Consider the following 27,627-nt stretch of genomic DNA (forward strand, 5'->3'; position numbering starts at 1 on the left):
TTTGTTCTGGAGATGGCTTTTGCTTGGCACCTGAATGGATGTATTGGTCTCGAGCGCTGGCTTGCACTGGTTAAAAGTCTCCTATATATCATTAGACGAGCAGGTGACAACATCCGTAGTCAATATACGCGAGCACGAAGGCAGTCGCAAACGAGGCAACACGCAAAAAACTTCGCCTCACATCACAGGCATATACAGTTAACAAGATATACTATGTATAGTGTGATATCATTAGACTATCCATGAGAGATGGTGCTGCTACAAACAAGGACGCAGGGCCTCCAGGTCTCCAAGAAAAGAACGTGACATTGCGTGACGAAACCGAAGGGTATAAGAATGAATCGCTTCTTCGTAGAAGCATGAATGCAGTGAAGCTCGTAAAGTCGTGGACCAAAAAAAGGTCATTCAACGTATTTTGTATGCGTGAAGCAGAGAAGGGAGGGCGTGAGCCTAATCGCGGAGGCTCGAACGCGACAAAAAAAAATGTGGTAAAAGACCGTTAAAACGAAGACCGTGGAGATTGTGTTGAGGGGGCAACCTCAAATAGATACTGCAAACGCCTGCAGTGCTGGGTGGCGGCCTCGAGATGGATGTCAAGACTTTCGATCAACCAAGGCGTCTTATACGCTAGGAAGCCAGAAGGAAAGCAAAAACTGCCCCACAAGGCGTGATGTATACTTTGTCTGGTTATCACTCGAGATGCTCACCGCCTGACGTTGTTGCAGGAAATCAACTGAATTCTTGTTAGCAACAGATCCAATCCGCATACCCACGCCGGAGCGGTATTGGGTGTACTCACTATTCTCCTTGACCAATTGCGCAACCTGCCTCACAAAGCTCACACTGTCTGCATCTCCAAAGCCTGCCTCCTTCTCCCAGTCGTGATCTGCGTCACGCATAGGGTTGTGCTTGCGATTGTACTTCCATCGGAATATCTGCTGCACGAAATGCATCCGTTTGTCAATCTCACGACACGCGATGTCCGCCTGGCTCTGGGTATCTCTCTGATCCAAGCCCTCTGTGGTAGCCTTGGTAGACATGACAAGATGTATGGTCTTTTGCTGGTCTTCAAGCGCCATGCACATTCCTAGTACCGCGACAAACGCCGCTAGCCATTTGTCACAACCTTTGGAGGATTTGAAGATCTGCTGAAGCTTGTTGAGGACAGTGGTTTGTATCGAGCGTTGGAGGCGCGAGAAGAAGTATTTGAGTTGCCGGTTGGTCATGCGCGGTGACGTGTAGTTTTCAACGTAGGAGTTGTGGCCGCTGTACGAGTGCATACGGGACAGTGTGGCAACTTTCGTTTCTTCGGCGATAGTGAGCGTGTGTGACATGATGAAGGTTACTACAATGAGACGGAAGATCTCGCGGAGTAGCTTTGCTTCGTCTTCCGATTTGGGTTTCACGCGCGTCATCAACTTGAAGAGTTTCTGCTGGAAGTCGTTGTCGTCTTCCATCCAACAGAGTTCGCCAAAGGCATCGAGGTGGTGGTCGACAATATCGGTGATGTACTTGTCGTACTTCTTTTCTTCGTTGTGATTGATGTGTACCATGCCTAAGGCTGGGCTTTGCTTCCGGACCGCGACTCTTGTATGCGTAATAGGATCGGTCATGTACTGGATTTGTACCAACAAAGCGTCTCCACGAGGTATAAATTCGTATACCTTCACTGGTATCCGAGGCATACTGTCCTGGCCGCATGTCATCATCACGGTGAGTTCGACGCTCCCCCACTGCTGGATGTACTGAGTCACAAAGTGCGTCAGGTTTGCGTCCTCATGCATCTGCGTGACTAGGGAAGGAAGGAAGTACGGCGACAAGTCGATCAGCTTCAGCCGGTTGCATCCAAGGCCACAATCGGCATTTGGACGCTGTGACCGCTTGAAACAGCGCTCGCATATATCGCCTGGTCCACATTTATCTCTCTGCAACACGCAATGCCAGCAAGCAACGATCTTGCGCATGTCATGCGCTGCTTTGGCAACAGTTGGCTCGAGATGGGTGCCCAACGCCCTGCCCCCAGACTTCGCCGCTAATGCTTTTTGTGCGGCACTCTGGGACGATTCTGGCTCAGGAGATGCATTAAAGCTCGTTTCTGGCACACTTCTCATGGTGGGGTAATCAGCCTTGATAGGAGGATGTTGCGCTTGTTGTATCTGCGGCAGTTGTTGCATATGAGTGTACTGAGTCTGATACTGGTCGAACATCATTCCAGGATCAGAATGCTGATACGAGGAGTACATGCCGTCGGAACTTCCTGGACTGGGCGCAGAAGGGCTTATCTCTGGCTGGTACGGTGACCTTGAGTGGTAGCCGGTTGATGATGCCGTCGACGGTGGGGCAGGAAATTGGTTGCTGGTGATGTAATTATCCGTAAACAAACTAGACGAGGCGTTGTAATTGACGAAATTATGCTGATCAGGCGGCGGTGATGCACGCGTTAGTTGCATCTCAATCGACTGGTGAGTAGGTAGTTGCGTCCTTGGTACATGGTCGTACGAGCGATGAGAGATATTCTGCCCCTGCGTGAAGTATAGGTCCCCTTGAAACGATGTAGTAGGCTCGCTGGGCGAGATTAAGGAGGAAGGATCTGTGTATTGAGATGCCCACGAGTCCACGTCGATCAAATAGTCTGAGTAATTGATGTGGTCGCTCGCGGGGTCGAAAACGACGTGGCCGGATCGAGGAACCATCGAAGAACGCGAAGGTGCTTGTCCGTTCCAAGGGTCATGGCGAGGTGGCTGAGTGGTGTAGTTGTGGTTGAACATGTTGGTCTGAGGATGTACTGGTGAAGTGTGGTGCAAGTGTTGAGTTTGCATAGCATACTGTTGCTGATATTGTTGAGCATCAGCCATTGTAGCGTTGAAGGCCGCTTGTACCTCTGTGAAGGTGTCAGCAGAGATATGTGAGCTGGTCCAAGACAACAAACCTTGGTCACTGAGTATCATGCTGGAATCTACCGCGGGCATGGAGTGATATGAACTTTGGGTTGACATGGTGTTGCCGTTGTGGTGGTAATTGGGTGAGAAATCGGTCATCTCCCCCTCAAAGGATGAACCTTCGGGTGTCCTTACGGACGTGGGAGAAGTCGAAGAACTGTCATTCTCCCATTGCATATACTCGGGCGGTTGATCTTGAGGTAGTTCCAGCTGTTGCGATAAATTGCGGCTCGCAAGTGGTGGGGTCGCAAGCGGGCCAGGGGAATGTCCAGTATGATTGATTAGGGAGTCTGTTGGCGTTTTCGACCGTCGGTTATCGAATTGGCCATATACAAATGCATGCGGATCGATGAAAACCGGTTGTTCCTGGTACGGGGGGTAGTGCTGAGGGTATGTCGACATGGTGTGCAGGCGGCCGCTGGGGGCCGAATAGATGTTAGGGTCTCCCTAGACCTTGCGCATCAGACGGCTGTGAGAATCCTGTGTGGGTTGATGTCCCGGTGCGCGACCCACGGACTGAAGATCGTGAAGACGGGAAGGAAAACGGCTCGTACCCGCGCAGAACAGCGATGCGCAACAGGGAACGACGCGCGGGACAGGTCCGACCAGAATGAGGGACGTCCACCGCGACTCGAGGAGGACGCGCAAGAAGAATCTGTCTCAGAATGGCTGATTGTCAGAAGTTCAGACGGCGATTAGTCTGGTGGCATTCGTGCCCATCTTACGCTGCCCCGCGAGGACCGGTGAAGGACAACCGCCAAATGCAAGCTATTGGCTTAGCTGCATGCATCCGCACAGCTTTTAGATCGCACCAAACCACAACCAACCTTCGTGCTGCCTCCGCGCTGTGCTGAAAATCACCGATTGTTTGAAACTGAAATAGAATCGCGAAAGTGGCTGGTCACGTCCAATTTTGCGCTTCCGAGTCGCGCTTTTCGCTCATTCTGTGAGTCGATTTCTGAAACACATGGGAGTTATCCCCAGCCGCCTCGACGTGCCTCAGGCATAAGTTTATGCGGTGCACAGCCTGCGCCTTGTTCGCTAAGCCGAACCTCATCAAATGCAGCCTTGGTGGAACGAATGAAGGTCGTACTGAAGGTGATGGCTGGTTGAGCAATTGCGAGTTCCGACCTAGTGCGGCTCTGCAGTGCTCACCGGTTGACAAGCTGCCAGCTCATGCTGCGGGGTGTGACATATGTGCGGGAACCCAGTCCAATTGCTTTGCTCCGGTAATATGTCATACCATTGTTTCTATCCGGATGCGCGCATCGATGGGATGTGAGCACTCTTTGTAAGATGGCCTGTCGGCTGCCAACGCACAGTGGTGCAAGGAAAGGTAAGCCGAACGATGAAGCGGCTGTCGCGCATGGTGTATTGCTCGACGTGCTTGACTCGCATATCTGAAGTAAAACCCCTAGAGACACGATTGCCAGGTTCTCTCAATATCGCAAAGGAAAAACACGCCCAAAATGCCGTGGACAGTTGTATGTCTGCCGCTATGCGTGTGCTCATATCTGGGAGGGCGCTCGGAATCACATCCTCCTATAGGGGCTATGCCCAAACGGGTCTAGAGGTGTGGGTACAACCGATGAGGAACATGATCTTCGCATGACGGGCTTCCACCACGCACCACGAGACAACGATTAGCGTCAAAAGTGGACTGCGCCACAGGAGGTGTTGGGTGTATTATCGTTTTACATTCGAACCTCACACAGTCCCCACAAGGAGGTGAGAGATGCACAGCATGCCTGACCACGTGGGAGTAACCGGGCCGCGATCGGCATTGCTTCCAAGACTATCGATGGGATGCTCGAAAATACCTCGAAAGGACGCATCGCATGCTGCAACTTCGTGAATGCGTGAACAAAATCGTACGTAATCCAATGAATGAAAGAGCAGCTGACGCAGATGCGGAACCAGGTAGTCCGGAACTGCCTCTTGTTGCCAAGTACCACGACCTGGAGGAAACACGAAGACATTGTATCCTTGCTGACAGTCGGAACAAGAGCCATAAAATACTATTCGAAACAGGTTCTGCCTACGTACCACGAGGCTGTGCATACCTGAGCAACTCCTCGTCCCTCATCAATCGATCATGGCAACCTTTTTCCAAGCACACGCATACCTCGATACCTTCGTCGATGGCATTGTCTTTGACATCCGCCCTACTCGGATATACGAATACATAGCCCTCAAACTGGGGATCCGGAAAACGGATGGCTTTCGCAACACCAAAACCGAAATCATGTTTCTGGTATACACTCATGCCTTGCCAGCTCGTACCCGCCAAGTCCATACCCAGAAATGAGCTCATGTTAATGCTTATCCATCGCCTATCGTCTAGTCCTGCAATCCACTCAGGCAGCTCGGCAACATACTGCGGAGTGATGGTCTTGATCGAGTTTCGCACTCTTTGCGCAAGCTCCGGAAGATTGTTTTCGGCGATGAGTTCAGAGATCTTGATTGGCTCCATGCGGGGAAGCGCAACGGCATTGCCCATCATTGTCTCTGGCAAGGGCGGGTCCAAGACCTTTCGTGTATTGACCGCATGTACCAGTATGACCTTCTTGGTAAGGTCAGGATGTAAAAGGTCGAGCTTGGATCGTGTGATGCTCTTCCAGAGAACCGACATGATTGCATCGTACGTCGAGATCCAACTTTCTCCCGTCTTTGTCATCGCTCGAGATTTGAGTTCCTCCGTCTTACTCTTAGGAAAATGCCACATCCGGATAGCCAATTCGGGCATCTTGAAATCAGCCGGTGGCGGTGGAGGGGGTCCACCGCCATCCTTGAGCACAGGAAACTTGCGGTCAAGTTCTTTCCATCGCGCGGCTTCCGGTTTCTTCGCACTGAGACGCGATCGGTTCATTATGCCCTGAGGCAGTGCTTGGAAAGGACTTCCATTGACTACTGCTGCAGAGTTCTGCGCCCAAGTAGTGAGAAATCCGTCGCATCCTGGGCCATCGGAACAGTTGTGGTGAATAGCCACACCGAGTATAAGACCGCCTTTGATGAAGTTGATCTGAAACGTCGATATGATGAGATCGTCTTGCTGGTTGTCCCCAAGAGGCGAGAACAGCTGTTTCTCTGTCACCGCCTTCGGCAAGAGCATGTGACCTTTGAAAGTTGCGGCGGGGAAATCATTCTTATCAAGCTCATCGAACGACGGGAAGGTGTCCTCCAAGTCCTGCACGAACAGACTGGCTTCACTGTCTTTCTTCTTTGTCACCCACAGTCGACCGTTCTCCGCATCCATTTTCAAGCCGCCAGCAAGGATGAGGAACTGACTCAAGGTAAACTCCAAACCCTTGGTCATGCTGTCCACAATGGCTGCCTTATCAATGGTTTGTGGAAACTTGAAGATTTCTACGATCTGGACATAGATCTTTGGCATCGTGTGGTCCATATCAGAGAGCACGAACCGCTCTTCTGCGGGAGCGTTCCCCCAGCCCGCTGGGCGAATTCGGATTTCTTTTGCAGACATGGTATCTTGCTGAGGTGAAACTGACATGACGCCCAGCAGCTACAGACCTTGCAACAAATAAGAGACAAAAAGAAAACTCAATCACCAGGAACGAAGGAATTCGCAAGACTATCATGTCAAGATGTTGCCGCCGCATGCCCTGCAGTGTGGAGGTCACTAGTTGTGCAGCGGCTGGGAGGCACTACGCCGGTGCGAGTTTCTGCATTCGGCAAAGCACTAATACTAACTCGCTCGCCATGCCCCATGTCGAATAGAAACCAGGTGCCGAAACTAAGCGCGGCATGCGGCAATGGCTGCGACACGAGCTTGATTAGAAGCAAGCCTCATCGCGTGCATACTTCCTCAACGTCCAACGCCGGACTTTGTTAACTATCTTTGCTATATGTCAACTTCAGCGTAAGCACATCTCCTCTGAATTATTATATCGCACCACAAAACGCCCTGAACACGAGTCGAATCAACAACAACGGCATGGAAATGCTACTGGCCATCACTACGCCTCCACGGTGCATGCTGTGACGTACGTCGTATGCACCTAGGGCGCACACTAGTGTCCGATGGAATTCTGCTAAAAGTACTGAATGTCGCTACTGTTGGATGCTGGTAGCTCCTGCATGATTCTTTTGCAGGTAATTTAGCAAAAGGTTCGCGGTCGCAATCACAATCAGTACTTCTAATGTTCCTGCTACCAAACCATCATGGTTACATCACCGTCACGATTTGAGCAGTACCAATGTCAGTCTTTTGCGCATCGCTTACCTAGATATACCATCGAACTGGGCGTTTAATCTACAATTCTCTGGTCCGCACTTAAAGATTACAAAGTAGCTTCCCCCCGATAACTTATATTAAACACAAAAGCTAGAGGCCTGCATTGACTTATGCTTCGCAACCTACTTACGTATGTATTCTGCTAGGACGAAAACATGCGAACACCTCCAGAACATATTGCGGGAAAGAAGACTTGGGAAAGTCAAACTTCCGTAGTTCATTCCGATACTCCGCGTACCCGTCTTATAATCCGCGTTCAGTTCCATCGGGCAAGAAACCGCAGATCTTCGTTTAGGCGTCCTCTCCTCGATGTGAACAGCCAATGGCATGAGAGACTGTGGGGCGCTAGCCGCTACCATCAAAACCTGGCACGGCCCTCATTTTGCTTTCACGACCGGGAGCTGGTGCCGGAATAATTGATCGGACTGCACGAGTGTACGCTCAATGTTCAGTGATACGTAAGTTTTGGGCGCGACGGGGCCTTCTACAAACTGCTACTACAACACCGGAATGTCCGAAGAATCAGCCGTTATGCTGCGCAGGAACGGGAAGCCGAGGTTAGTCATCCCGACTGTCGTAATCGAAATGAGATGCTTTGTAGATGGGAACTAATGCTGTATTCATAGGTCGTGCGAACCATGTCGCATATCGAAAATCAAGTGCGACCATGCCACGCCGACATGCTCAAAGTGTCAAGCTCGTGGGATGACAGAGCACTGCTTCTACCATCCCAACCCTATGACCAAGCCTGCTGGTACTCCACGCAAGAAGCCAGAGCCGCGTCGTCGGAGGTTAGATGGGCATGCTTCATCGTTCAGTCAGGGAAGGCTGACACCGCTGACATTGAGTCCGCCAACATTGAGGAACGATGCTGGGTTTGTCCCTTGGCCTACCCCTCCAGAATCTGCTACAAGAACAACACAAAGCGGGCCCAATCCATCAAGGAACTTCTTCTTAGGTTCCACAAGCTATGCTGCTGTCTTCACAGAGGAGCACCCCTTGCCAGACACAGTGCATGAACAGCCATCTGAGAGGCTGAGTATAACCCCTTCGGCATCGAGTAGAGGTATGGGACATCGGCACTGCCAGTTTTCACTAGGAGACACGATAGTGTCTACTCTTCAGCCCTTTTCCTTTTTCGAAAGATCTCTCAATATGTACTTTGATATGCACAAGGATCCTGCTCTGGTTGGTCCACTTTTCCTCTCCGCAATGCCACAGCTGCGTAAAGACGTAGAACAACTCCACACTGCTGGTAGTCACGTATATCCTCTGTACGCTGAGATAACAAGGAACTCCGCTCGACCAATGAAGATCCCTTCAGATATGCGACCGTCGGAATTTCACACGCTCTTCACAGGAAAAAACTTGAGATGGGAGGTGCTAGGCTTGATCTTGGCGGTTGCCGGCTCTAATGCCCAATACACATCACCTAACGATCCTCTGTTTATGCTAGAAGACGGCAAGCAAATGAACCGGGAGGAGTTCATCGAAGACGTAATGCACGCAACCAACACGTGCATCAACATCTGCCAAACGCATGGCGCCGTGAATGAGCTCATGACATGTCTCGTCTACATCAACATGATGGTAGTTAGTAGTTTCTATGGAGACAACCGTGCGTCAATCTATACTCCTGAGAGCTACGTCACAATTGCTAACCTGTCTAGATCATGCTTCATGGAGGCGTATGGGTGACAGCGTTTCCGCTCTTTACGCCGCAGGCATACATTGCGAAGCCTGTAACGTAGATGGTACCAACGCAGAACCGTTCTTTATGCGCGAATTCAGAAGGCGACTCTACGCAGCAATATATCGCTCCGACAAAAGCCTAGCTGTGTTCTATGGACGACCTCCTATGATGGGTTGGAGGTACAGTGACCGCAAGATGTTATTGGACATTAGCGATCAGGCTGTGACCTCGGAAGATCCAGACGTACTCAATGCTGAGCTCTCGAAGCTAGACAGCGCAGGCTGGAACACAGAAGGACATCTTCACCCTGCTACTTTTGGCAGAATGAGGTGTCAGCTCGCCGTGTTCAAAGAGAGACTGCTAGAGCAGAGTCTGGCAGGTGAAAAGGATAGTGATGTGGTGCGGAACGTGGAGTACGTCTGGCCCTCGATCTCTTCTCTACATTTTGCTAACGCGGTCAGAGCGATATCGGCTGAATGTGCAGCATGGTGGAACGCATTGCCAACGCACCTTAGATATGACACCTACACGGAAGAGGCCGCATGGGTGGGGCGTGGTCCTGGCCTAGCCATGCGACTAATCGCTTATTATCTGGACTACCTGCATGTCCATTTCCAAACGCAACGTCTACTTCACCGGATTACGCAACAAGCGCTCCCAACGCTACTGGAGGTGTCGCTAAAACTACTCGTCACATCCCTTGTGTCAACCAAGCCGCAAAACGGCGATTACGAAACTCGTCGTCACTTCCCCACCGTCATATTATTCTACTGTTCCCCGGCCGCCGGTGTCCTGGCACTAGAGCTTCGAAGATGCACGATTGAAGGCGTATCACTGCCTGATACAATAACCCGAGCAGATGTCATCCGAAATCTTTCCGTGCTAACTTCGTGTCTGGAATGGATAGTTCTTCCCGGCGACGGAAACCACAAGCTATGCAGCGAACTCAACAAGATGCTTGCACTGGTGCTCGAGGAAGTTCTCAATTACGTGCCTCCAACAAACAGTGGGCAAGGACAAGGCGATGAAACTGCAGCTATGACTGGGGCGGGGCAAGGCTTCTTCGACATGCCCATGATTGAGGGCTTGGAACCTATACCGACTGAGAGCGAGGACTTTCTGAATTGGCTGGATAATGCAACGTGGAACAACACGGTAAGACAAATAAACGTAAATAAATCTAGGGCTTGCTAACTTTACCAGGACATATTCTAAGCGATACAAGGATACTACTATGACAAGGAAATGAAAACGCGACACAATCTTGGAAGCCATATGACACCGGGCACCGGCATATACCGAAAACTCAACCCAACATTGAACAAGCCTGAGATGGCTTCTTCAAAGCTTCAGCCCGTATGCTGTAAGCACACGAAATGTTCAATCACTGAAACTTCGCAATACTCCAGATAACCTCCCTCTCTTCAGCAATAGTAGCTTCCCTAGAGACCAGCGAAGTATGCCGCTCGCGCCGCAGCTCTTGTTTCTTTTTCTTCCGATTTCTTCTGCACTTGGCTGCTTGATTGCGACGTCGCTTCATATGCTGCTGTCGGCGTTAGCGAGATCCCGAGTTCAGCAGGGTGTGTCAACTTACACTTCCGGTTCAACATCTTCGCCAGAATACTCTTTGATGTTGACTTTGTTGACATCAATGAGTTCGCGTCGGATGATGTGTATGGTGGTGGTGCAGTAGTGGAGTAGCGTGGCAGATCGGTAGGAGAAGTTTTGTTGAAGGGAGAAGACATTGCGATGATGGACGTTGTAGGTGGATTTCGTAAATAGATGTCGTTTTGATGACACTTGAAGTTATTGGAAAGACTGAGGCAATTGTGCTATGGTTTCGCTTTGCTTCTGCTCTTCTGTAGCTGGGTTGACTTCTCTATCAACGTTCCATGAACCATCTTATATGCAAAATTCTCATGACACCACCGATCAATCAGAATACCCTACCTAGACTCGTCATTGCCCTTTGCCTGCCCGGTGTGCCGTCGGAATGGAGACTGACCGCTCATCATACAGTGTAAGCCACAAATTCCATCCCGGAAAATATGTCTGCATGGTTCGGAGTTGTTACGTGGTGGTTCTGGTAAGCGAGTGCACACTCATCATGGTGCCTAGGCAGCAACGTTAGGCGTCCAATGCCGAAGCCACAGCCCTACCACCATTGCATGTAGGAGTCACGATATACGCGTCAGGCTTATTTTCAAAAGTTAAATGCTTGTTCCAGACGCGACAATCATTCATTATCCATTGCATGTGCCGGTGTGGCTGGATGAGCGTGATGTAGAATGTTCGGAGTTGAAGATGTATGCGGTATGCCGGTGAAGATTCGAGCTAAAGAGGGGCAGGTGTTCATGCTTACTGCTATGCCGATACGAAGGGCTGGCGCTAGACGCATGAGTACCGTGAAGGGCGTCTGTTGCACGACGAGACTGGGTAGCGCATGTAAATGCTCAACCTTATTCCGAGTGCACAGGAGATGTGGTGAAGGTATGGAAGGGCGCTGTCATTCCCGTCTAATCCTAGTTCCGCCATCAAGGTCTTCAACAACAGGAAAGGAGCAATAGGAATTACGCAGTTGTCACTTGCAGAGATATCTGAGCATTTTTGCGAAGCTTAATAAGTCTACCAAACCCTGCCATCAAGCTGATCAGACGCACTGCGAGTAATAGTCACCTCCGGCCTTGCAGGCAAGCCCTGAAGCACCTACACATGGTCAGTATAAGCCTGTCCTTGAGTACCCGAGTTGAGTCAACTTACAGGTTTTGCATCCAGTGTATCCATTTCCGCCGCACTGACCGTACTTTGCGACCGAGCATGAGCCAGCACCACCTCCATTCGTTGGCACAGCGGGAGCAGATGTGGCTACTGCAGACGTCTTCATCGTGGTTGCAGTAACTGTGGCAACCGGCGCTCCACCAGTAGCAGTGACAGCAGACCCAGCACTTCCAGCAACGGCTTCAGTACCACCTGCTACGACTGCCGGACCGGGAGCGACATATGACGCGAGTTTCTGGTAGATGTTGATCTGGATGCCAGGATCAGTAGCTTTGTAGGCTCCGGGGAAAGCCACACCAGCAGGCGAAGATGAACCACCACCGGTTACAGTGATTTGGTAGCAGGTAATGTAGAATTGAGCGCCGCCGGCGCCAGATGCAGAATGCAGCGCAATAGCTTCCGCTCTCAGCAAATAGTCTCCCGGGGCCAGATCCGCTGGAATCTTCACGTCCATCTTTCCACAGTTTTTGTTCAGGTCTTTTGTACCCCAATAATCGTCCGAGCCACCACCACCAGCAGTGTTCTTCGCCCATGTATCCTGGAAGATCTTGAAGAAGGGGGTAGATCCATCAGCTGTGGACGCGTCTGCGACTTTCGACATATAGACAAGTACGGGGCCGTGGTGGGCACCGCCAATAGCCTCATTTGCGCAGGACCGATCGCCGTTCTGCTGATGCATCTCTACAGTCACTGTGCCACCGGCAGGGACGCTGCATTTCGAGGCTGCTGGTCCGTTATTGGCGTTGCAGCGGATGTCATTACTTGCTACCGATGTGACGGGGCTGTTGCTGTTGGGAAGCCTTGCGCAAGTCGACTGGTGAACGGGTGTTAGTGGCATCTTGCATGGGTCGAGAGTACTTATCTGGTCTTTGCCGTTGACCCAAAGGTCTTGGAATATCGCGTGAGATGCTACCTGTGTTGCGAAGGCAGCGACGCCAGTCAAGATGATCGCGCTCTTCATGGTTCAGGTTATCGACAATAGTCGGATGAATGAAGAAAGACAAATGGTAGATTCTCACTGGGGTGGCATCGAAATGGTCTCGTACCTACGACCTCTTTATACTCATTTCCCTATGCACCAGAAAGTAGACATCATGCTCGCTTACAGATGAAGTCCAGCCCGTGGTTCCGATCCGTGCGACTACAGCCCAGAACGTACATCTGTAGAGTATGGCACCGTCGTGTGACTTGAGTTTATATGAAGGTAAAGCTTGTTATTGCGAAACCCGGGTTTTGCTCTCCACGTGTAACGTCCTGCAGCCGGTGTGGATATTGGCCAGACCGCAGAAATCGGTCGATTGTGGGTGACCACACGGAAGTCTGGTCCTGGGTTCGCTCTATATGCATGCTTTGGTGTGTGTAAGTGTCGTGAAGGGTTTCTTGTGTATAATGCGTGTACTAGGAGCCACCGGATAAAGCTCCCACCGGGTTGGTGGGTGAAGTCCTCTGGACAGAGCGAAGAACTCATTGATGCACTTCTGTGAGCTACAATAAGGGCCTGTCTACTCTTGTTCACGTGGCTGTACTTGTTGGCGATGAGCGACGACAGGAGGCGCGCAGTTCGGAATCACAAGCTGCTGAGAAAGCGCACAGTGTCAACGAGCCTTACGAGGTATCGTGACCTAGTGCCATCGGGCGAGTCGACCAGGTCTTAGGGCGAAGAGTTATCGAAAGCAATCTGTTTAGATGAGATTCGGGAAGCGACGCGTGCCGCATCTGCGCCTTCCCCAGGTTTGGGTTTTCGACGGGAGAGCTTGTTTTTTGTATCTCATATCATAGCATCGAGGGAACCTAGATCGCTTGGGTTTGGATGAATGAATCGTGTGAGAAGTCACATAGCTCGAGCGATGGATCGGAATGCGCGGAGGTGCTGGCCGGTGACGTTGTGGGGGCGGGCTAGCGCGTCGAGTCAGGGGCGCACATGCCACACAAGAACTTCCTGTCATTCTTCTTCAACATACAGCTTCAACCTATCATGCTGGCCTTCCATGGCCTCCCAGGTAGAGACCTCGGTTATCAATATCTTCCCTGGCTCATAAACTTTATTTGTTTACCGCATTGCAGTTCACAGTTCTTATCGTTGAATTACCATAAAACAGCCGGCACGAAGGTAGCAGAGTGTTGCCATCAACCTACTGTTTGTCCTCCGGACTAACGCCATATCCTCTATCAAGCATACCTAGGTACCGTCAATTCAACTACAAGTTCTCCAAAAAGAAGTACAAGGAAGTCGGCTGCAGCGTTATTGGGAAGTGTTTGAGATGCGCTCAACTGACAAGACATTTACTTCACATGGTGTCAATCGCAGCTTAGTATGAGTTCACCTTTTTTGTTACTCTCTATCAGGTTCTTCGTCATTAAAGATATCGCGTTTGTCTCCGGCTATGATTGAGCTCGCGTAAACGGAACGCTCTCTACTCGAACTTCGCCATATACAAACCTGGTAGCTATGTCTACTGTCCTATCTCTATATATCTGTCTACTCGAGCAACTAGGTTGTTGTTGACAACATCTCAATGTTGCAACTAACCTATTCCGTTGGTACATAAATGATTTTGTCGCCACGACATCAGTCTCTTCTCAAAGCCACCCGTTTGTCCGATTCCACGCCTCGTCATCTTTCTCTCCATCATCTTTCTCACTATCAACCCTCTCGCTTCCCACAGCCAGCCCACGCACAGCTCATCGTCAACCACCAAAATTGCAAACATCTACCCTCACCTTCACCTCCCCCTCCCACCAGTCCACCCATCCATCTCTACCACTATCCTTTGTATAAACCATGCAACCCCATACTTTCTCTCGCTACATAACCCTCGATCCAGCTCCACTCTCTCATCAATGCGGCTGGAATACCCATTGGTCGGCCGGCGACCTGTATCTTCCAGTCTGAATGGGGTCGCTACCCATTCAGATTAGAAGACTCGGGTTCGAGTCGTGATAAAACCCATGTACGCTTCTTCTAAGGTTTGGTCTTGCATGGCATCTTCGGAGCGTACAAGATCTTGCTTTAGGAGTTGTAGTACGGGGTTTTCGGCATGAACTTAATACATTAAGGGTGATTGTTCTTTTTGCTGTGGCTTAGGCCATTTTGCGGTGTTATCTTGTATGATCCTTTTTGTTGCTGTGAAGTGAGGGGTTGTGCCTAGACAGGAAGTGCAATATAATACTACTGAGTAGCTCTGCGGAGTGGCGTATCCTTGGGATGTCTTTGCTTGTTACCCCTCTGTAAAGTAGAGTGAGCTCTTCCACAAGAATAGATGACGGGTACAAGAGCAATCGATAGAGGAGTTAAAGAGAGATCTGTAGAAATGTTACAAAGAGGAGTGGCGTCCCAATATCGACCACTTACATAGTAGATAGCACAGAGCTTGTTGGTATGCTAAAGGCCTCCGTGACAAGAGGTTAGAAGATAGGAGTACGTGAGTTTGTTAGCTGTCCAAGTGCCCAAAGGTATCAGGCAGGCGCCTCGACTGCAGACAAACGAGCACTCGCATATAAGATAAAAGCATGGAGAGGATATAGAGTTCGTCTGACATTAGCCTTGCAAACGTTTGATTCTTAGTCTTCGATAGCATTTCATCATGCCATTCATACATCTACTCGGTGTCTTGAAATCATCATATTCGTGAAGATACCCCACCCTCGATCTGCCTACCGCACCGTCTTAGTCCCGCTTGAGCGGGGTGAAGGTCTCGGCTATGCCCTCCTTGGTGATGATCATCATCTGGAGACCATCACCGACCTCAATGTGCCTCTCGACCGCACTTGTAAAGGCGTCCCGTACCAGATCCTCGACATGGTCCCGCGGTAGCGGTTGTGCTTGCTTTGACTTGAGTTCGTGACCTGTGCCGCTGCCTGGCTCGTACATGTTCTTGAAGTTGACCTGGTTGTCCAGGAAGGGCATGATGAGTGATGCGGCCGCACCAGCCGCCCTGCACTGCTCCCTCTCGTAGCTGCCGACTGGGTCGTAGGAGTACAACGCACCCTTGCCCTCCTCGTCCAGACCGGCCAAGATGGCGTGTACGTAGTAGGGAAAGAAGCGTTTGTTGTAGAGGATGTGGCTGAGTCGTTGTGCGCAGGCGGACACGGTCATGGGCTTTCCGTGCTGGTACTTGTACATCTTGACAATGGTGTCGAGACGCTCCTTCAACGCATCACCGTCTGCGGCGAAGCCGACTACCGACAGGACTATCCGGGCGCCCTTGTTGTCTGGTCCCTCGCCGCCGATCTTGAAGAGCTTGGGTGCGTATCGTGTGTTGATGTTGTAGCCGGATGTCGAACGTGTGTCACCTGCGAGGATGGCGAAGTCGGCGCCGGAGATGCCTAGTGTTGATCCGCCGTTGTCGGTGTAGCTGGTTCTTGTTAGGCTTGTACGTATCCAGTATGAAAGCTACACATACGGGTAGAAACCATGTTGCCGCTCGCCTGATGGGACAGTTCTGGGGGTCTGGTTGAACGAATAGCCTGGGCCACCTTGCGGGGGTGCACCGGTGTAGAGCGCGGCCATTGCTGAGTTGTATAGGCGTGGATTCGAAGTGGGCTGTGGGAAGTCTCGTCGATATCGGAGGGTTGTGGGTTACGGCGGCGGATCTATTTGTTGGTGTCGAAGCTCTGGAGTTACGCAGCTCGAATGCCTGGAGCTTCCACGCGCTAGTGTCTTGGCGCTGATGTAGTGAGAGCATACACTTGAGACCGCGTCGAAGCATATGTAGGATTGGTCTCAGTCATGTTTCGAATATTACTCGAATAGCCTGCAAACTTGAAATGTGGATTTCAGTCAGGACTACCATGTTATCGCGCTACTGAACTTTGTTGCTAATGTACAATCATCTCCATCACCTTCTTTCTCTGGACCTCGACCGCCTTCTCTTTGGAGATCTCGACCTGCTCTCCAACTTGCTCCTTGAACTCCGGTCGTCCTTTCCTCTATGTTCCAACTCCTTGCGCTTTCCTGTGGTAGAGCTCGACGCGTCTTTGGACGCGGAGACAAACTCGAGAGCTTCTCTTGGTGCCTTGGATTTTTCCTGCTCTTTGGTCTTGGAGATGCGCTTCTGTGAGGCTTTCAGTTCCTCCACGTACGCCCACTCCGGAAATATTGGTGGTATGGCAACATCTTCTGGTAGTGTGGATGTGTATGAGTCTTGTTCGCTAATTCCCGCAAAGTCCATCAACTTCTGCGTATGCCCCGGATCGCGTAGCACTGACGAGCCTTCCAGGCGCTGGTTGAAATGCTGTCCCTTCTTCTTGAGCTCTAGGAACTGCGCAAACTTCTTCGTCGCTCTCTGAGGCGGCGATCCGGGCGGAGAAGGTGGTATGTTGAAGTTCGGTACGATGGGTAACGTAAGGTTCTGAATCAGAGCGCGTGTGTTGGCATACGGTGAGCCTGGCGCAACGTCATTTGAGGCGATATTTTCTTCTGGAGGCGGCGAAACGGCCGGACCTTGGGCTGGGCCATTCACTGGACCTGATGAGATAGGCGGCTGTTCGAGGGGCGTGGGAGCGGAAAGAGGCTCTGAAATCGGCGCAACTGCTGCAGAAATGTTGGTCAACTCTACATTAGTAGCCACAAGAGCCCTTGGTGTACATTTGTGAGTCTCACCTGTGGCTTGGCTGCGGGTACGACGTCCTCCTCGTCACTGTCTGGGTAGTCGATTCTGAGCATTTTGGTTGCGCAATGCTTGTAGACGATCATCTCGGATTGACCTCAGTATGCGGAAGCTTGGGCCAACTCCATGGCTTGGCGGGTGAGCTGCGCAACCACCGACTGCCTGGCCAACATTGTAACAACAACCTCACCTTTGAGCTCACTGCACCGTAGCAGTCTCTCCGATCCCCGAACAAACCACACTCTCCAAACCGCCGTTCCACTCACCACCGTCACCATGAACCATCTTCCACAAGCTTGGGGTCGTGTATGTCTTCCGCCCGCCGCCCCAAACAGCAACGGTACTAATACATCATAGCCTAGAGACGATGTATACGGCGCCTACGATCCTTCACATTTCTCCACTGGCGGCCCGAACCAGCACACCCAGAGCCCGATTGTGACCGGTACCTCGGTCCTTGCAGCCAAGTTCAAGGATGGCGTAGTCATTGCCGCAGACAACCTGGGTACGGCACGACACAACTGGTAGTGAGCATCTGGCTGACAAACGACTATAGCTTCATATGGCTCGCTTGCTCGCTTCACCGACGTCAAGCGCCTACGAAAGTTCAATGACGAGGTAGTCGTAGGCTTCGGCGGCGATGTTTCGGACATGCAGTACCTGGACCGCCTACTCAACTCACTCGACATCCGCGAGAACTACTCCTCTTCCGAGAACTCGCTGAACGCCAAGAACCTCCATACCTACCTCGCCAAAGTCATGTACAACCGTCGCTCAAAGTTCGACCCGTTGTGGAACCACCTGCTCATCGTGGGCATGGACGGCGATAAGAAGCCCTTCCTTGCAAGCGCAGACCTTCTCGGCACCACCTTTTCATCACCATCGCTGGCTACTGGCTTCGGTGCACATCTCGCCCAGCCAATCCTGAGGACGATACTGCCCGATGAGGCCGCCGTAGAGAACGTCACGCGGGAACAAGCAGTAGAGAAGATCAAGGAGTGCATGAAGGTTCTCTTCTACAGAGATGCCAGGAGTATGGACAAGTACTCGATTGCCGTCATCACAAAGGACGGTGTTGATCTCGACGAGAATGTGAAGCTGGAGAACCAGAGCTGGGCATTCGCCGACAGGATCAGGGGATACGGCACCCAGGTTGTGTAGAGAGGAGTGTAGGCAAAGGCCGGATATCACGACCAAAGGCCTCTGCTCATCGAGTAGCTGAGGCCTGCATGATAGTCATGAATGAATGTACCAATAGCGGTATGGATTGTCCAAGTCCCCTGCTTCTGGCATGGTGCGTGTTCGTGCATTATTACCATTTTCGGTCTCCAAGACTCCACGCACAACGGTACTCAAAGGACCAACGAGGTGGAAGCTTCGTAAGCTAGAGCGGGGAAGCTCCGCTAACGAACAGCAAGCCTCACAATCAGCATCTTGGTCATGGGATCTGTTGTCCTTTACTTACAAACTCATAGTCGGTTCTATCATACTACAGCTACCGCTTCATCTGACACGTCGCGTTCTCCTGCAAAATGATCTCTCCATCAAAGAAGAGAATAGTATTCACGGGCGGTTCTGGAGTAGCCGGACGTCATGTAATCGAGAAGTTGCTTAGCTTCGGCCATGAGATACTCAACGTGGATGCAACATCCTTGGACAATCCCAACGTCCATACCTTGAAGGCCGACCTTACAGATGGTGCGCAAACTTTCAACAGCCTGTCCTGCCACTTCAAGATCAGCGAACCCTTCATGGAGCCAGTCAAGACACCGGACGCCGTCGTACATTTTGCCGGTACGTAACCACCAATACTCACAACGAAAGGACGGATACCCAGAAAGTATAGAATGGAATCCAAACCACACCACCAGTGCAGACTTAACATGCAAACCCCAGGTATCCCCCAACCCATGCGCCTCCCCGACAACGAAACCTACCGCATAAACACCCTCAGCTCCTACAACATCCTCGAATCCGCGTGTAAACTCGGCATCCGCAAAATCATCCTCGCCTCGAGCCTCACCACCTACGGCGTCACCTACGCCGAGGGCTCCACATCCTACGCCCACTTCCCCATCACAGAGACCACACCAACGACCCCCATGGACGTATACGCCACCAGCAAACTGTGCATGGAAACCACCGCCGCATCCTTTGCACGTCGGTTTCCGGGCGTAGATATTTACTGTTTGCGCATCTCTGCTGTCATTGAGCCAGAGAAGCATGCAAAGAAATTTGAAGCGTATTTAAACCGGCCGCAGGATTTCAAAGCGCATGCGTGGAGTTATACGGATGCGAGGGATTTGGGGAACATGGTGCAGTGTTGTTTGCAGACGGATGGGCTGGGGTACCAGGTTTTTAATGCGGTGAATGACGATATTACTGTTCCGGAGACGGAGGGTACGAGCGAGGATTGGCTGAGGAAGGTTTGTCCTGAGACGGAGATTTTGAGGAAGATGGGGGACAGGGAGAGTCCGGTTTGTAACAAGAAGATGAAGGATATGTTGGGATTTAGGGAGGAGTTTGGGTGGCGGAAAGTTTTGGGTAGAGAGGGGTAGGTTTGTAGTCATTTGGTACACGCTTTACCAGCGCTGTTGACTGATACAAGACATTGAGGATACTGGAAGGGTCGGAATCTCTCAGTGGTATCTACGATGTACCGCGAAGGCATTCGCTGCGCTGGACATGACCAAAGTACAACGTGAACACTGGCGAACATCTCAAGTTGAGTATTGCTACAAGGTATGGCTAGTCACAAGGCCCTAGCTCTGTTGAAGCTTGATCATTATATTGTTAATCTGCTACACGAACATCAAACGCTACATGTGCGTCTTATCCATAGCACATTTACTAGGCATTTTCCTCGCCCTTCTTCTTCCCACTCAGCATCTTCTTAACCTTCCCAACACCATTGCCCACCATACCAAAGCCAAATGTCCATCCTTTGATTCGAATGGACCAGACGAAGAAGTAAACCAGCGCCCAATTGCTAATGCAAAACGCAAGGAAGATACCAAAGTCGCGCCACTTGTCGCCGGCTTTAATGTTGATGGTAGCCAGGTAGTCGTCTCCAACTGAGTAAGGACAGTATTGGCAGCCGCTTGTGGCGTCAGGGTTGAGCAGGTAACCAGGTGACGCGGAAGCGAAGGCGCCAGCGTAAGAGGAACAGCTCTGGCCTGGTGGTGCATCGAACATGGCAGCTTCACTCTCCTGGCACTGAACGGGAATACCGGTCAGCGTGGCAGCTAGAACACCACCAATCCAGTACGTGGAGGGGTTTACGTAATACATCTGTAGTAAACAAGGTCAGTATATGCCTCATGCGCAGTTCATACGGGGACGTCACTTACCCAATATCTCCAGAACACCGGCATCATCTCGTACGGTCGTACAACACCGTTGAACAAACCAAACATGACGAAGAAGAAAGGCAAAACATTCGAGATGACAGTAAAAGACGGCGCAAACGCACAGATCCACTGGCCCCAACTGGAGATGAACAAGAAGAACAACATGGTCATGAGGAAGACGTATCCAGATGTCGAGCTATCGGTGGGTAATCCAGTGGGGAAATACCACAAAACCCAGTACAGCACACTCGACACAATGGCAATCGGAATCTCAGCAACAACCTGCGCAGTTGTAAAAGCGACCCAACCGTAGATGCGAGAAGGAAGCTCACGTGCTTGCCACAGGGCCATGTTCTGGTAGAATTTGGGCACGACGGCGTTGACAATCGTAGGCGGGATGAGGATGATGAGGAAAGCGGTGAACATGCGGTTCTGGAGATCGCCTACGGAGTTGCCGAGTTGCCAAAAGGTGAAGCCGTTAAAGATACCGATGATAACTGCGACGAAGAGCTTGCCGTAGAGGTAAGATGGGTCGCGCCAGTACTGAAGGAATGTGCGCTTGGTGAGCATAGTGGTTTGCTCCCAGACGCTCGCTGCAAACTCGGACTCCTCAGCTCCGCCATCTCGGTTCTGGTCGGAGATCTTGCTGCGCTCCGTCTTGACGCGGTCGATTTCCTGGAGCATTTGCTTGTTGTTGTCGGAGTTGAGCCACTCTTCGTTCCAGTTGATTTTGCTCCCGTCCTTGCGCTTAACAGGCTTCGCAGCAGTTTCCAAGATGAACTCTGCCACGTTCTTACTGGGTGGGCACTGTACGCCACGGTCGCCGAAGTATTTGATAACATCGCGTCCATTCTCGCCTACTGGGCCGAAGTAAAACGTGTTGCCACCTGGGTTGAGGGCGAGAATCATGTCGAATTGCTGAATCAGAACACTGCTAGGCTGGTGGATGGTGCAGACGATAGCCTGGCCCGCCTGAGCAAGCTTCTTGAGGAACTGAACAATGGAATATGCCGAGTTACTGTCAAGACCACTGGTGGGCTCGTCCAGGAACAGGAGCAAAGAAGGCTTCGCAGCAAGTTCAACGCCAATCGTGAGACGCTTCTTCTGCTCCACGCCCAGGCTAGAAACTAGTGCGTCCTGGATATCTTGCAGTTCGAGAAGCTCGATGATCTTGTTGACGTAATCGAGCTTCTCCTTCCTCGGTGTGTTCTTGTCTTGACGAAGGATAGCAGAGAACTCGAGAGCTTCACGAATCGTAGCCGTGCCGTCGTGGAGATCCATTTGCTCACAGAACCCGGTGCCTCGCTGGAAAGCTTTACCAAGATCCTTGCCATCCACCAAGAACTCACCAGAGACGACACCAGTAGACTGTCGTTGCGATAGCGTGTTGAGCAAGGTCGACTTGCCAGCACCGGAGGCACCAACAAGAGCGATCATGACACCAGGTTTTGCGTACCCGTTGACTTTGTTCAAAAGCTTGCGCTCACCTCCCTGGTATGGGACGGTGTACTCAACATCCTTCCAGGTGAAAACGCTTTCGCTGCTCGAAATAGACTCCAACGCTTCTTCCTCTTCATGACCAGCAGTGTAAGAGCTTGGAGTAGACTCGCTAGCGGTTATCTTCTCTTCATCAGCAGGAGCCTCATCCTTGATCGCTTGCTTGGCCCGCTTGTTCTTTGCAAATACTAATGCGCCGCCGCCTGACGCTGCGAACGATACAGTCTCGGTTGCGATCACGGTCACCAGAATGTAGAGCACCGTGAAGGCTATCACGACACCAAAGTTGCGCCAGAGGTTCGATCTCGAATAGTTGAAGGACACCTGGAGGTAGTCTGATCCAGGGACGGTATTCGAGTTCGGCGGTGCACCAGTCAAACTGCAGCCCTGGTATGCAGGATCGACGCCAGGCCCTTGGGGTACCAACTGGCTGGGCGCGCACTCCATGACACGGTCAGAGAATTCGTTGGCGAGCACTGACTCGAAAGAATATGCGACCGGATTAATCCAGTATAGCCATCCGAACCAGATGTAGTCCGTCAAAAGCTGTGGCTTCGGAATAACGTAGCCCGTGTAGATGATCAGGAGGTTGAGCGCAAGGCCGGCAAAGCGTACAGCGTCGTCGATTGTTGGAGACAGGGCAGCGAACATGCGGTAAAGACTTGTGACGCAGAAGGTCGTGATGTAAATGAATAGGAAGTAGATGAAAAACTTGGATACGTCCACGTCGAGACCAGTCATGAAGTACATGATGATTGCTAGAGATGTCAGCAAAGCGCAAGTGCATACAGGCTGATGTTTCATATGTTTTTGCCAAAAGATGTGACTTACAGAATGGAATGACCTGTGCCAACAAAAGCGGGAAGTCTTGTACTACACGCGCAATAGCCACAGCACTGGGGCGGTAGAATGCGTAATCTTCATGTCTCTTGACGACATTGCGACCGGAAACGGCCTTCATAAGCTCCGAAAGCTGGAGCCATCCGAGAAAGAGAATGGAGAAGAAACCGGAGCCACCTCGCGTAAAAGCGCCCGAGGTATCGAGAGCTTGGCCGTAGAATAGCGAACCGACGATGAGACCGTTTGAGATGATGATGACTTGATGGAGAAGTTAGCAAGATGCTCTGTGAATTCGAAAAGGTTGCGAAAATCTCAAGGTTCCATCAACCTGTTTGTGAAACTTACAGAATTTGGTGTACAGCGTAGTCTGGTCTCCCCAAGTAAGCCAGAACTCCCGCTGAGTACAAGCCACAACCTGCCGAATGAACGAGACCGTGTACGGACTCTTTTTGCGAACCGTTTTACTCTTGCTCTCACGGACGGCGCCCTCGAACTCTTTGGCGTCCACGTAGCCACTAGCTTCGAGTTCAGCCTCGTATTCAGAGATCTCCCTCAGCACCTTCTTGTATGCGTCACTCTCCCTGAAAGCCTTCTCTAGCTCCTCAGACGTCTTTGGTGCCTTGTCTTCGAAGCCAGGGCGGAATTGCCGCTCGGTGGGATCAGTCACTGCGGTCAAGAAATCAGCGGTAGTCTGGCGTTCCGGGCACTTGAAGCCAAGGTCCTCAAAGTACTGCTTGGCCTCGCCTGCGGGCCCCTGATAGATACATCGACCTGCATCGATAACCATGACCTTGTCCATGACCTCGTAAATCTGTTCACCAGCTTGGTAGAGGGTCACGAGCGTCGTTCGGTTGCTGATATCGGTCATGATACGCAGTGATTTGGCGTAGTCGAGCGCAGTACTGGCGTCAAGACCGCGGGTACTGTTGTCCCAGCAGTTGACCGAACTCTTCGTGGCGAGAGTCTCGGCGATGGAAACGCGCTTGCGTTCACCTCCACTGACACCACGGACATATTCATCTCCGACTTTAGTGTACTTTGTGTGGGATATGCCGAAGACCTTGAGAAGGGCTTCAAGTATGATGGGAATCTGTGGCATACAACGTCAGTATCTGTCTCGCCCAGGGGTTTGCATACTTGACACTGACCTCGTGCTTCTCATGCTTCTTGGTCTTGTTGGTGAGAGCAAACTTGAGCGTTTGCCACACGTTGAGATCGGCCATGTGGGAATCGTCTTCGGGGTTGTAGTTGACCTCTCCACGGAACTGCTTCTTTTGCTTGTCGGCTGGGATACCTCCGTAGGACACATCGCCCTCCACCGCAGCGTAGGATTCGCGGTTGTTGGATATAGCCTTCAGGAACGTCGAACATCCAGATCCTGGTCTGATGTAATCAGTCAATGTCTGCCTGGCGCATAGTCTGGAATATTGCTTACCGTCCCAGAACAAGCATCATCTCTCCGTCCTTGACCACACCCGAGAAGTCGTTGATTAGCGTCCTCATCTGCTTGTGCTTGCCAAGTTTCAACGCTGGTACGAAGCCCGAAATGATCTTGTAGAGATCAGGCCCAAACGTTCCCAGTATCGCGTCGGGCAGCGTCCTTGCGAACGAAGCGGTCGATCCTACACCCTTGACGGTAAGATTCTTGTAGATGACACCAACTTTCTTGGCTGATTGACCGTCCTTGCGCTTCTCGAAATGGCCCTCGCGCATGAATTGATCGAGCTCGAAGTCATCTTCTTTCTCTGCCGGCGCGGCAGCGGCACCGATATCTCCCGGCTCATCGTCTTCTGCGTCGCCTGTGCCCTCCTCTGCGCGTGTTATTGATCCCCGACGGTGGCTCTGGCTCCTGTGGCCGCTGGCCCTGCTCACGGTCCTAGAAAGTGGGTTCGATCGTTGCGATTGCGCGCCCCGGGAACGCGACTTTGAGAGCGATGCGAGTTCGCCTCGTAGAACCTCGAGATCCTCTGCTGCAGTCCGTGTGTCCAGTCTGCCTGCGTCTCTCTCACCCCAGGTACCTGCGCGTTTCAGGCCTTCGCGATCTGGGCTATCTTCTTCACTCTGGTTGTCCGGCGTTACTTCCTCTTCTCTTCCGTCTCGAAGATATTCGTCCTCGTGCCATGGGTTGCGTCGGCTGTCTCGATCGGGTGGAATTGGGGATCCCCACATGTTGCAAATGAAAGTATTGGGTATCAAACAGATTAGGGAAAGAGTCTGAAGAGCAACAGCAGTAGGAATCAGGATACTTTTCGTACAAGTACTGTTCGATGGGGCTTTATTAAGCAGTCACCGTTAAAGTCAGGAGTATACTGGGGGTGCTGTCGCCAATGGAGATACCAACCCAAATTTTGGATTTGCGAAACCGCATGGGCAGGAGACAACGGAGATAAAGCACATATGTCGTCATCTTTGAGTTTTGATGAATGATTGACGTGCCTTGCCGAGAAGCTAGACTGAGCTAAACGTGCGAAGCGCATCCACCCGGCTCGCAATCCCAGATGTAGTCGCAATGGGTGGGCATCCAACACTTTTTTTTCGCATTACCAATCACTCCTTCCGCAGAAGATCTCATTCGCATTGCCCATTTGGGCAGGTGTCCCTGCATATCAAGCCCACAGCACGAGTCAAAGCTCACTCGTCTAGGGTGGACCTTCTCGCATTCCTGACACATCATTGTAGGATGCAGACAGGCGGTCTGTTTTCGCAATCGGGGATCGGTAGTTTTCCATATTCGTTTGTGTGATGTAGTCTGCATGGATGTCGACTTCCGCGGAGCTAAGGCTCTCCGTAGTGTCGATCACGCCAAGAACTGTAAAGTCCGATACACATGTCAGTCGGTTGCATGACGAGCGCGGCCGGGTGCATTGCCGTGTCGCCTATATGGTCTGCTTAGAAAATACATATATGCTTGAAACGTACACTGACCCTCGAAAGGTTGTACATGTGCTTACAGAGTACGCATGCGCTTAGAAATGTATACAAGGATTCGTATAGGTTAGAGAGCCATAACGATGCAGGTACCCCACCACCCCATCCATTCCCCGCTGGCGTTGTAGTATGCTTTGGTGAAAGCGATGCTTATGAATCCATGCGTGCTTAGAAATAGGCCGACAGTCGAGCAGCTTGTGGAGATTAATGGCGTTTGGACAACTGCTTTTTGTTCTTATCGTCGTAGGACTTCATCAGGAATATCATAAGACGTCAGGAAGTGTCCAATAGAAATCTATTCTATTTAAAGGGGTATTCGCTTTCGATTGACCATGTTGTACTCCGTTTCACGACCTTCCACCACTATGTATCTGACTCTTAAAGTTTGGGTTCTTCTAGTCATGGCTTCTTCTCAATAAGCTGAGGAATGTCCTCGGGCTTGTTCTTGCCTTCCAGAATGTTGTAGACGGCGGTGAAGAGCGGGAAGTCGGCCTCCATTCCCTCTGCCTTCAAGAACTCGTTGACTTCGTAGGCAGTGCTCGTACCCTGAAGCTTCTGGCCATTGAGCTCAGACTGCTCGATTTCGTAGATGGTCTTGCCTCGGGCGACAGACATTTTCGCACAGCGGAAGTTGCGACCACCCGAGCACGAAGTGATGACGTCGGCAACACCACAGCTCTCTTCAGTAAAGGTGCTTGTGCGAGCACTGTCGCCGAAGAAAGCCTTGCCAAACTTGACCATCTCCAAGATACCAACACGCATGACGGCTGCCTTGGCGTTGTCTCCCCAGCCCAGACCATCCACAAAGCCTGCTGCAAGCGCAATGATGTTCTTCAGCGCTCCACCCAGTGAGACACCAGCGACGTCGTTGACGATGTGTACATGGAAGTACGGGCGGTGGAAGAGCCTCCGGACGTTCTCGTGCGACAGAGGTGGGTACTCGTTGGGAAGAGGGGTCAAGTGCGCCGAACGCTTGCTTGGTTTCTTTTTGCTGGGATCGATAAGGTCCACGTGAGCAGTCAGATCAGTCTGAGAGGCATTGGGCGAACCGCTGGGGGTAGGGTGACGCGAGTCCATCGGTGGCGGGTCATATGCTACAGTCGTCTCCGAGTACTTCTCTTGAGCAATCTCAGAAGCAATGTTCGCTCCTGACAAAGCACCACAGTAAATGTTGAGGGTCATGCCAATTGTCTCTGACATGAGCCTGATGCCCTTTTCACTGACATCCACACCCTTTGTGCAGCAGATAGCCCGCGCATAAGGGAGGATCTTGCCGACAAGCTGCTGGCTCGACCGCGCAATGAATTGATGCGGGAGGACGAAGACGAGCATGGTAGAGTCCTTGCAGGAATCGGGCAGGTCGGGGTTGGCGACCACGTTGGAGGGAAGCGTGATGTTTGGCAGGTATTTGACGTTCTCGTGGACCCTGTTGATGAGTTGCGACAGCTTCTCAGGCTTATCGGAGCCGTTGTAGTGAGGCGAGTCTTTTGGGATGGTATACTCCTCCTCGAACACCCACATCTGCACAGTCTCCTCGAACAGAGATGGATTCTCCCTCACGTTCTCAGCGACGAGCTTGGCCATTGTGGTGCCCCTGTACCAGTCAGCTCTTGGTCTCAGTAGGCGTTTATAACTCCGTCCTCTCCAGCGAGCCACCTACCAGTTGCCGGAGCCAACAATCGTCACCTTGTGCTTACGTCCAGCACCGAGAGTCGCCATTGTCCTTGATGTGTGTCCT

General features: G+C 51.5%; 10 protein-coding genes across 10 annotated transcripts; 3 read left to right on the top strand and 7 right to left on the bottom strand.

The window, feature by feature from the left end:
- Window positions 1-220: 220 nt before the first annotated feature.
- ACET3X_008066 (uncharacterized protein) lies at window positions 221-3,636 on the bottom strand. The gene is made up of 3 exons (XM_069455006.1): window positions 2,930-3,636; window positions 800-2,881; window positions 221-733 (listed from the first exon to the last, which is right to left on the bottom strand). Exons 1-3 carry the CDS (start codon window positions 3,339-3,341, stop codon window positions 621-623), a joined length of 2,607 nt encoding a protein of 868 aa, XP_069303668.1. The 5' UTR covers window positions 3,342-3,636; the 3' UTR covers window positions 221-620.
- A 1,341-nt stretch (window positions 3,637-4,977) lies between these two features.
- Window positions 4,978-6,423, bottom strand: ACET3X_008067 (uncharacterized protein; the record flags this gene model as incomplete). Its single annotated transcript, XM_069455007.1, has 1 exon — window positions 4,978-6,423. The coding sequence occupies one exon, from the start codon at window positions 6,421-6,423 to the stop codon at window positions 4,978-4,980; it is 1,446 nt and encodes a 481-aa protein (XP_069303669.1).
- A 1,926-nt stretch (window positions 6,424-8,349) lies between these two features.
- On the top strand, window positions 8,350-10,102 carry ACET3X_008068 (uncharacterized protein; the record flags this gene model as incomplete). Its single annotated transcript, XM_069455008.1, has 4 exons — window positions 8,350-8,812; window positions 8,865-9,300; window positions 9,349-10,042; window positions 10,091-10,102. 4 exons carry the CDS (start codon window positions 8,350-8,352, stop codon window positions 10,100-10,102), a joined length of 1,605 nt encoding a protein of 534 aa, XP_069303670.1.
- Window positions 10,103-10,329: 227 nt separating this feature from the next.
- On the bottom strand, window positions 10,330-10,632 carry ACET3X_008069 (uncharacterized protein; the record flags this gene model as incomplete). The annotated part of the gene is made up of 2 exons (XM_069455009.1): window positions 10,330-10,430; window positions 10,482-10,632. 2 exons carry the CDS (start codon window positions 10,630-10,632, stop codon window positions 10,330-10,332), a joined length of 252 nt encoding a protein of 83 aa, XP_069303671.1.
- Window positions 10,633-15,186: 4,554 nt separating this feature from the next.
- Window positions 15,187-16,268, bottom strand: ACET3X_008070 (uncharacterized protein). Its single transcript, XM_069455010.1, has 2 exons — window positions 16,069-16,268; window positions 15,187-16,020 (listed from the first exon to the last, which is right to left on the bottom strand). The coding sequence occupies exons 1-2, from the start codon at window positions 16,173-16,175 to the stop codon at window positions 15,333-15,335; spliced, it is 795 nt and encodes a 264-aa protein (XP_069303672.1). The 5' UTR covers window positions 16,176-16,268; the 3' UTR covers window positions 15,187-15,332.
- A 235-nt stretch (window positions 16,269-16,503) lies between these two features.
- ACET3X_008071 (uncharacterized protein) lies at window positions 16,504-17,330 on the bottom strand (the record flags this gene model as incomplete). Its single annotated transcript, XM_069455011.1, has 2 exons — window positions 16,504-17,148; window positions 17,268-17,330. The coding sequence occupies 2 exons, from the start codon at window positions 17,328-17,330 to the stop codon at window positions 16,504-16,506; spliced, it is 708 nt and encodes a 235-aa protein (XP_069303673.1).
- Window positions 17,331-17,550: 220 nt separating this feature from the next.
- On the top strand, window positions 17,551-18,435 carry ACET3X_008072 (uncharacterized protein; the record flags this gene model as incomplete). The annotated part of the gene is made up of 3 exons (XM_069455012.1): window positions 17,551-17,580; window positions 17,632-17,779; window positions 17,831-18,435. 3 exons carry the CDS (start codon window positions 17,551-17,553, stop codon window positions 18,433-18,435), a joined length of 783 nt encoding a protein of 260 aa, XP_069303674.1.
- Window positions 18,436-18,806: 371 nt separating this feature from the next.
- ACET3X_008073 (uncharacterized protein) lies at window positions 18,807-19,832 on the top strand (the record flags this gene model as incomplete). The annotated part of the gene is made up of 2 exons (XM_069455013.1): window positions 18,807-19,068; window positions 19,171-19,832. 2 exons carry the CDS (start codon window positions 18,807-18,809, stop codon window positions 19,830-19,832), a joined length of 924 nt encoding a protein of 307 aa, XP_069303675.1.
- A 292-nt stretch (window positions 19,833-20,124) lies between these two features.
- Window positions 20,125-25,130, bottom strand: ACET3X_008074 (uncharacterized protein; the record flags this gene model as incomplete). The annotated part of the gene is made up of 6 exons (XM_069454208.1): window positions 20,125-20,565; window positions 20,625-22,879; window positions 22,953-23,219; window positions 23,307-24,051; window positions 24,110-24,344; window positions 24,397-25,130. The coding sequence occupies 6 exons, from the start codon at window positions 25,128-25,130 to the stop codon at window positions 20,125-20,127; spliced, it is 4,677 nt and encodes a 1,558-aa protein (XP_069303676.1).
- A 1,158-nt stretch (window positions 25,131-26,288) lies between these two features.
- On the bottom strand, window positions 26,289-27,608 carry ACET3X_008075 (uncharacterized protein; the record flags this gene model as incomplete). Its single annotated transcript, XM_069454209.1, has 2 exons — window positions 26,289-27,483; window positions 27,550-27,608. 2 exons carry the CDS (start codon window positions 27,606-27,608, stop codon window positions 26,289-26,291), a joined length of 1,254 nt encoding a protein of 417 aa, XP_069303677.1.
- Between the last annotated feature and the right edge of the window lie 19 nt (window positions 27,609-27,627).

This window comes from Alternaria dauci, chromosome 8 (assembly GCF_042100115.1).
Source record: "Alternaria dauci strain A2016 chromosome 8, whole genome shotgun sequence".
Classification (NCBI taxonomy): domain Eukaryota; kingdom Fungi; phylum Ascomycota; class Dothideomycetes; order Pleosporales; family Pleosporaceae; genus Alternaria; species Alternaria dauci.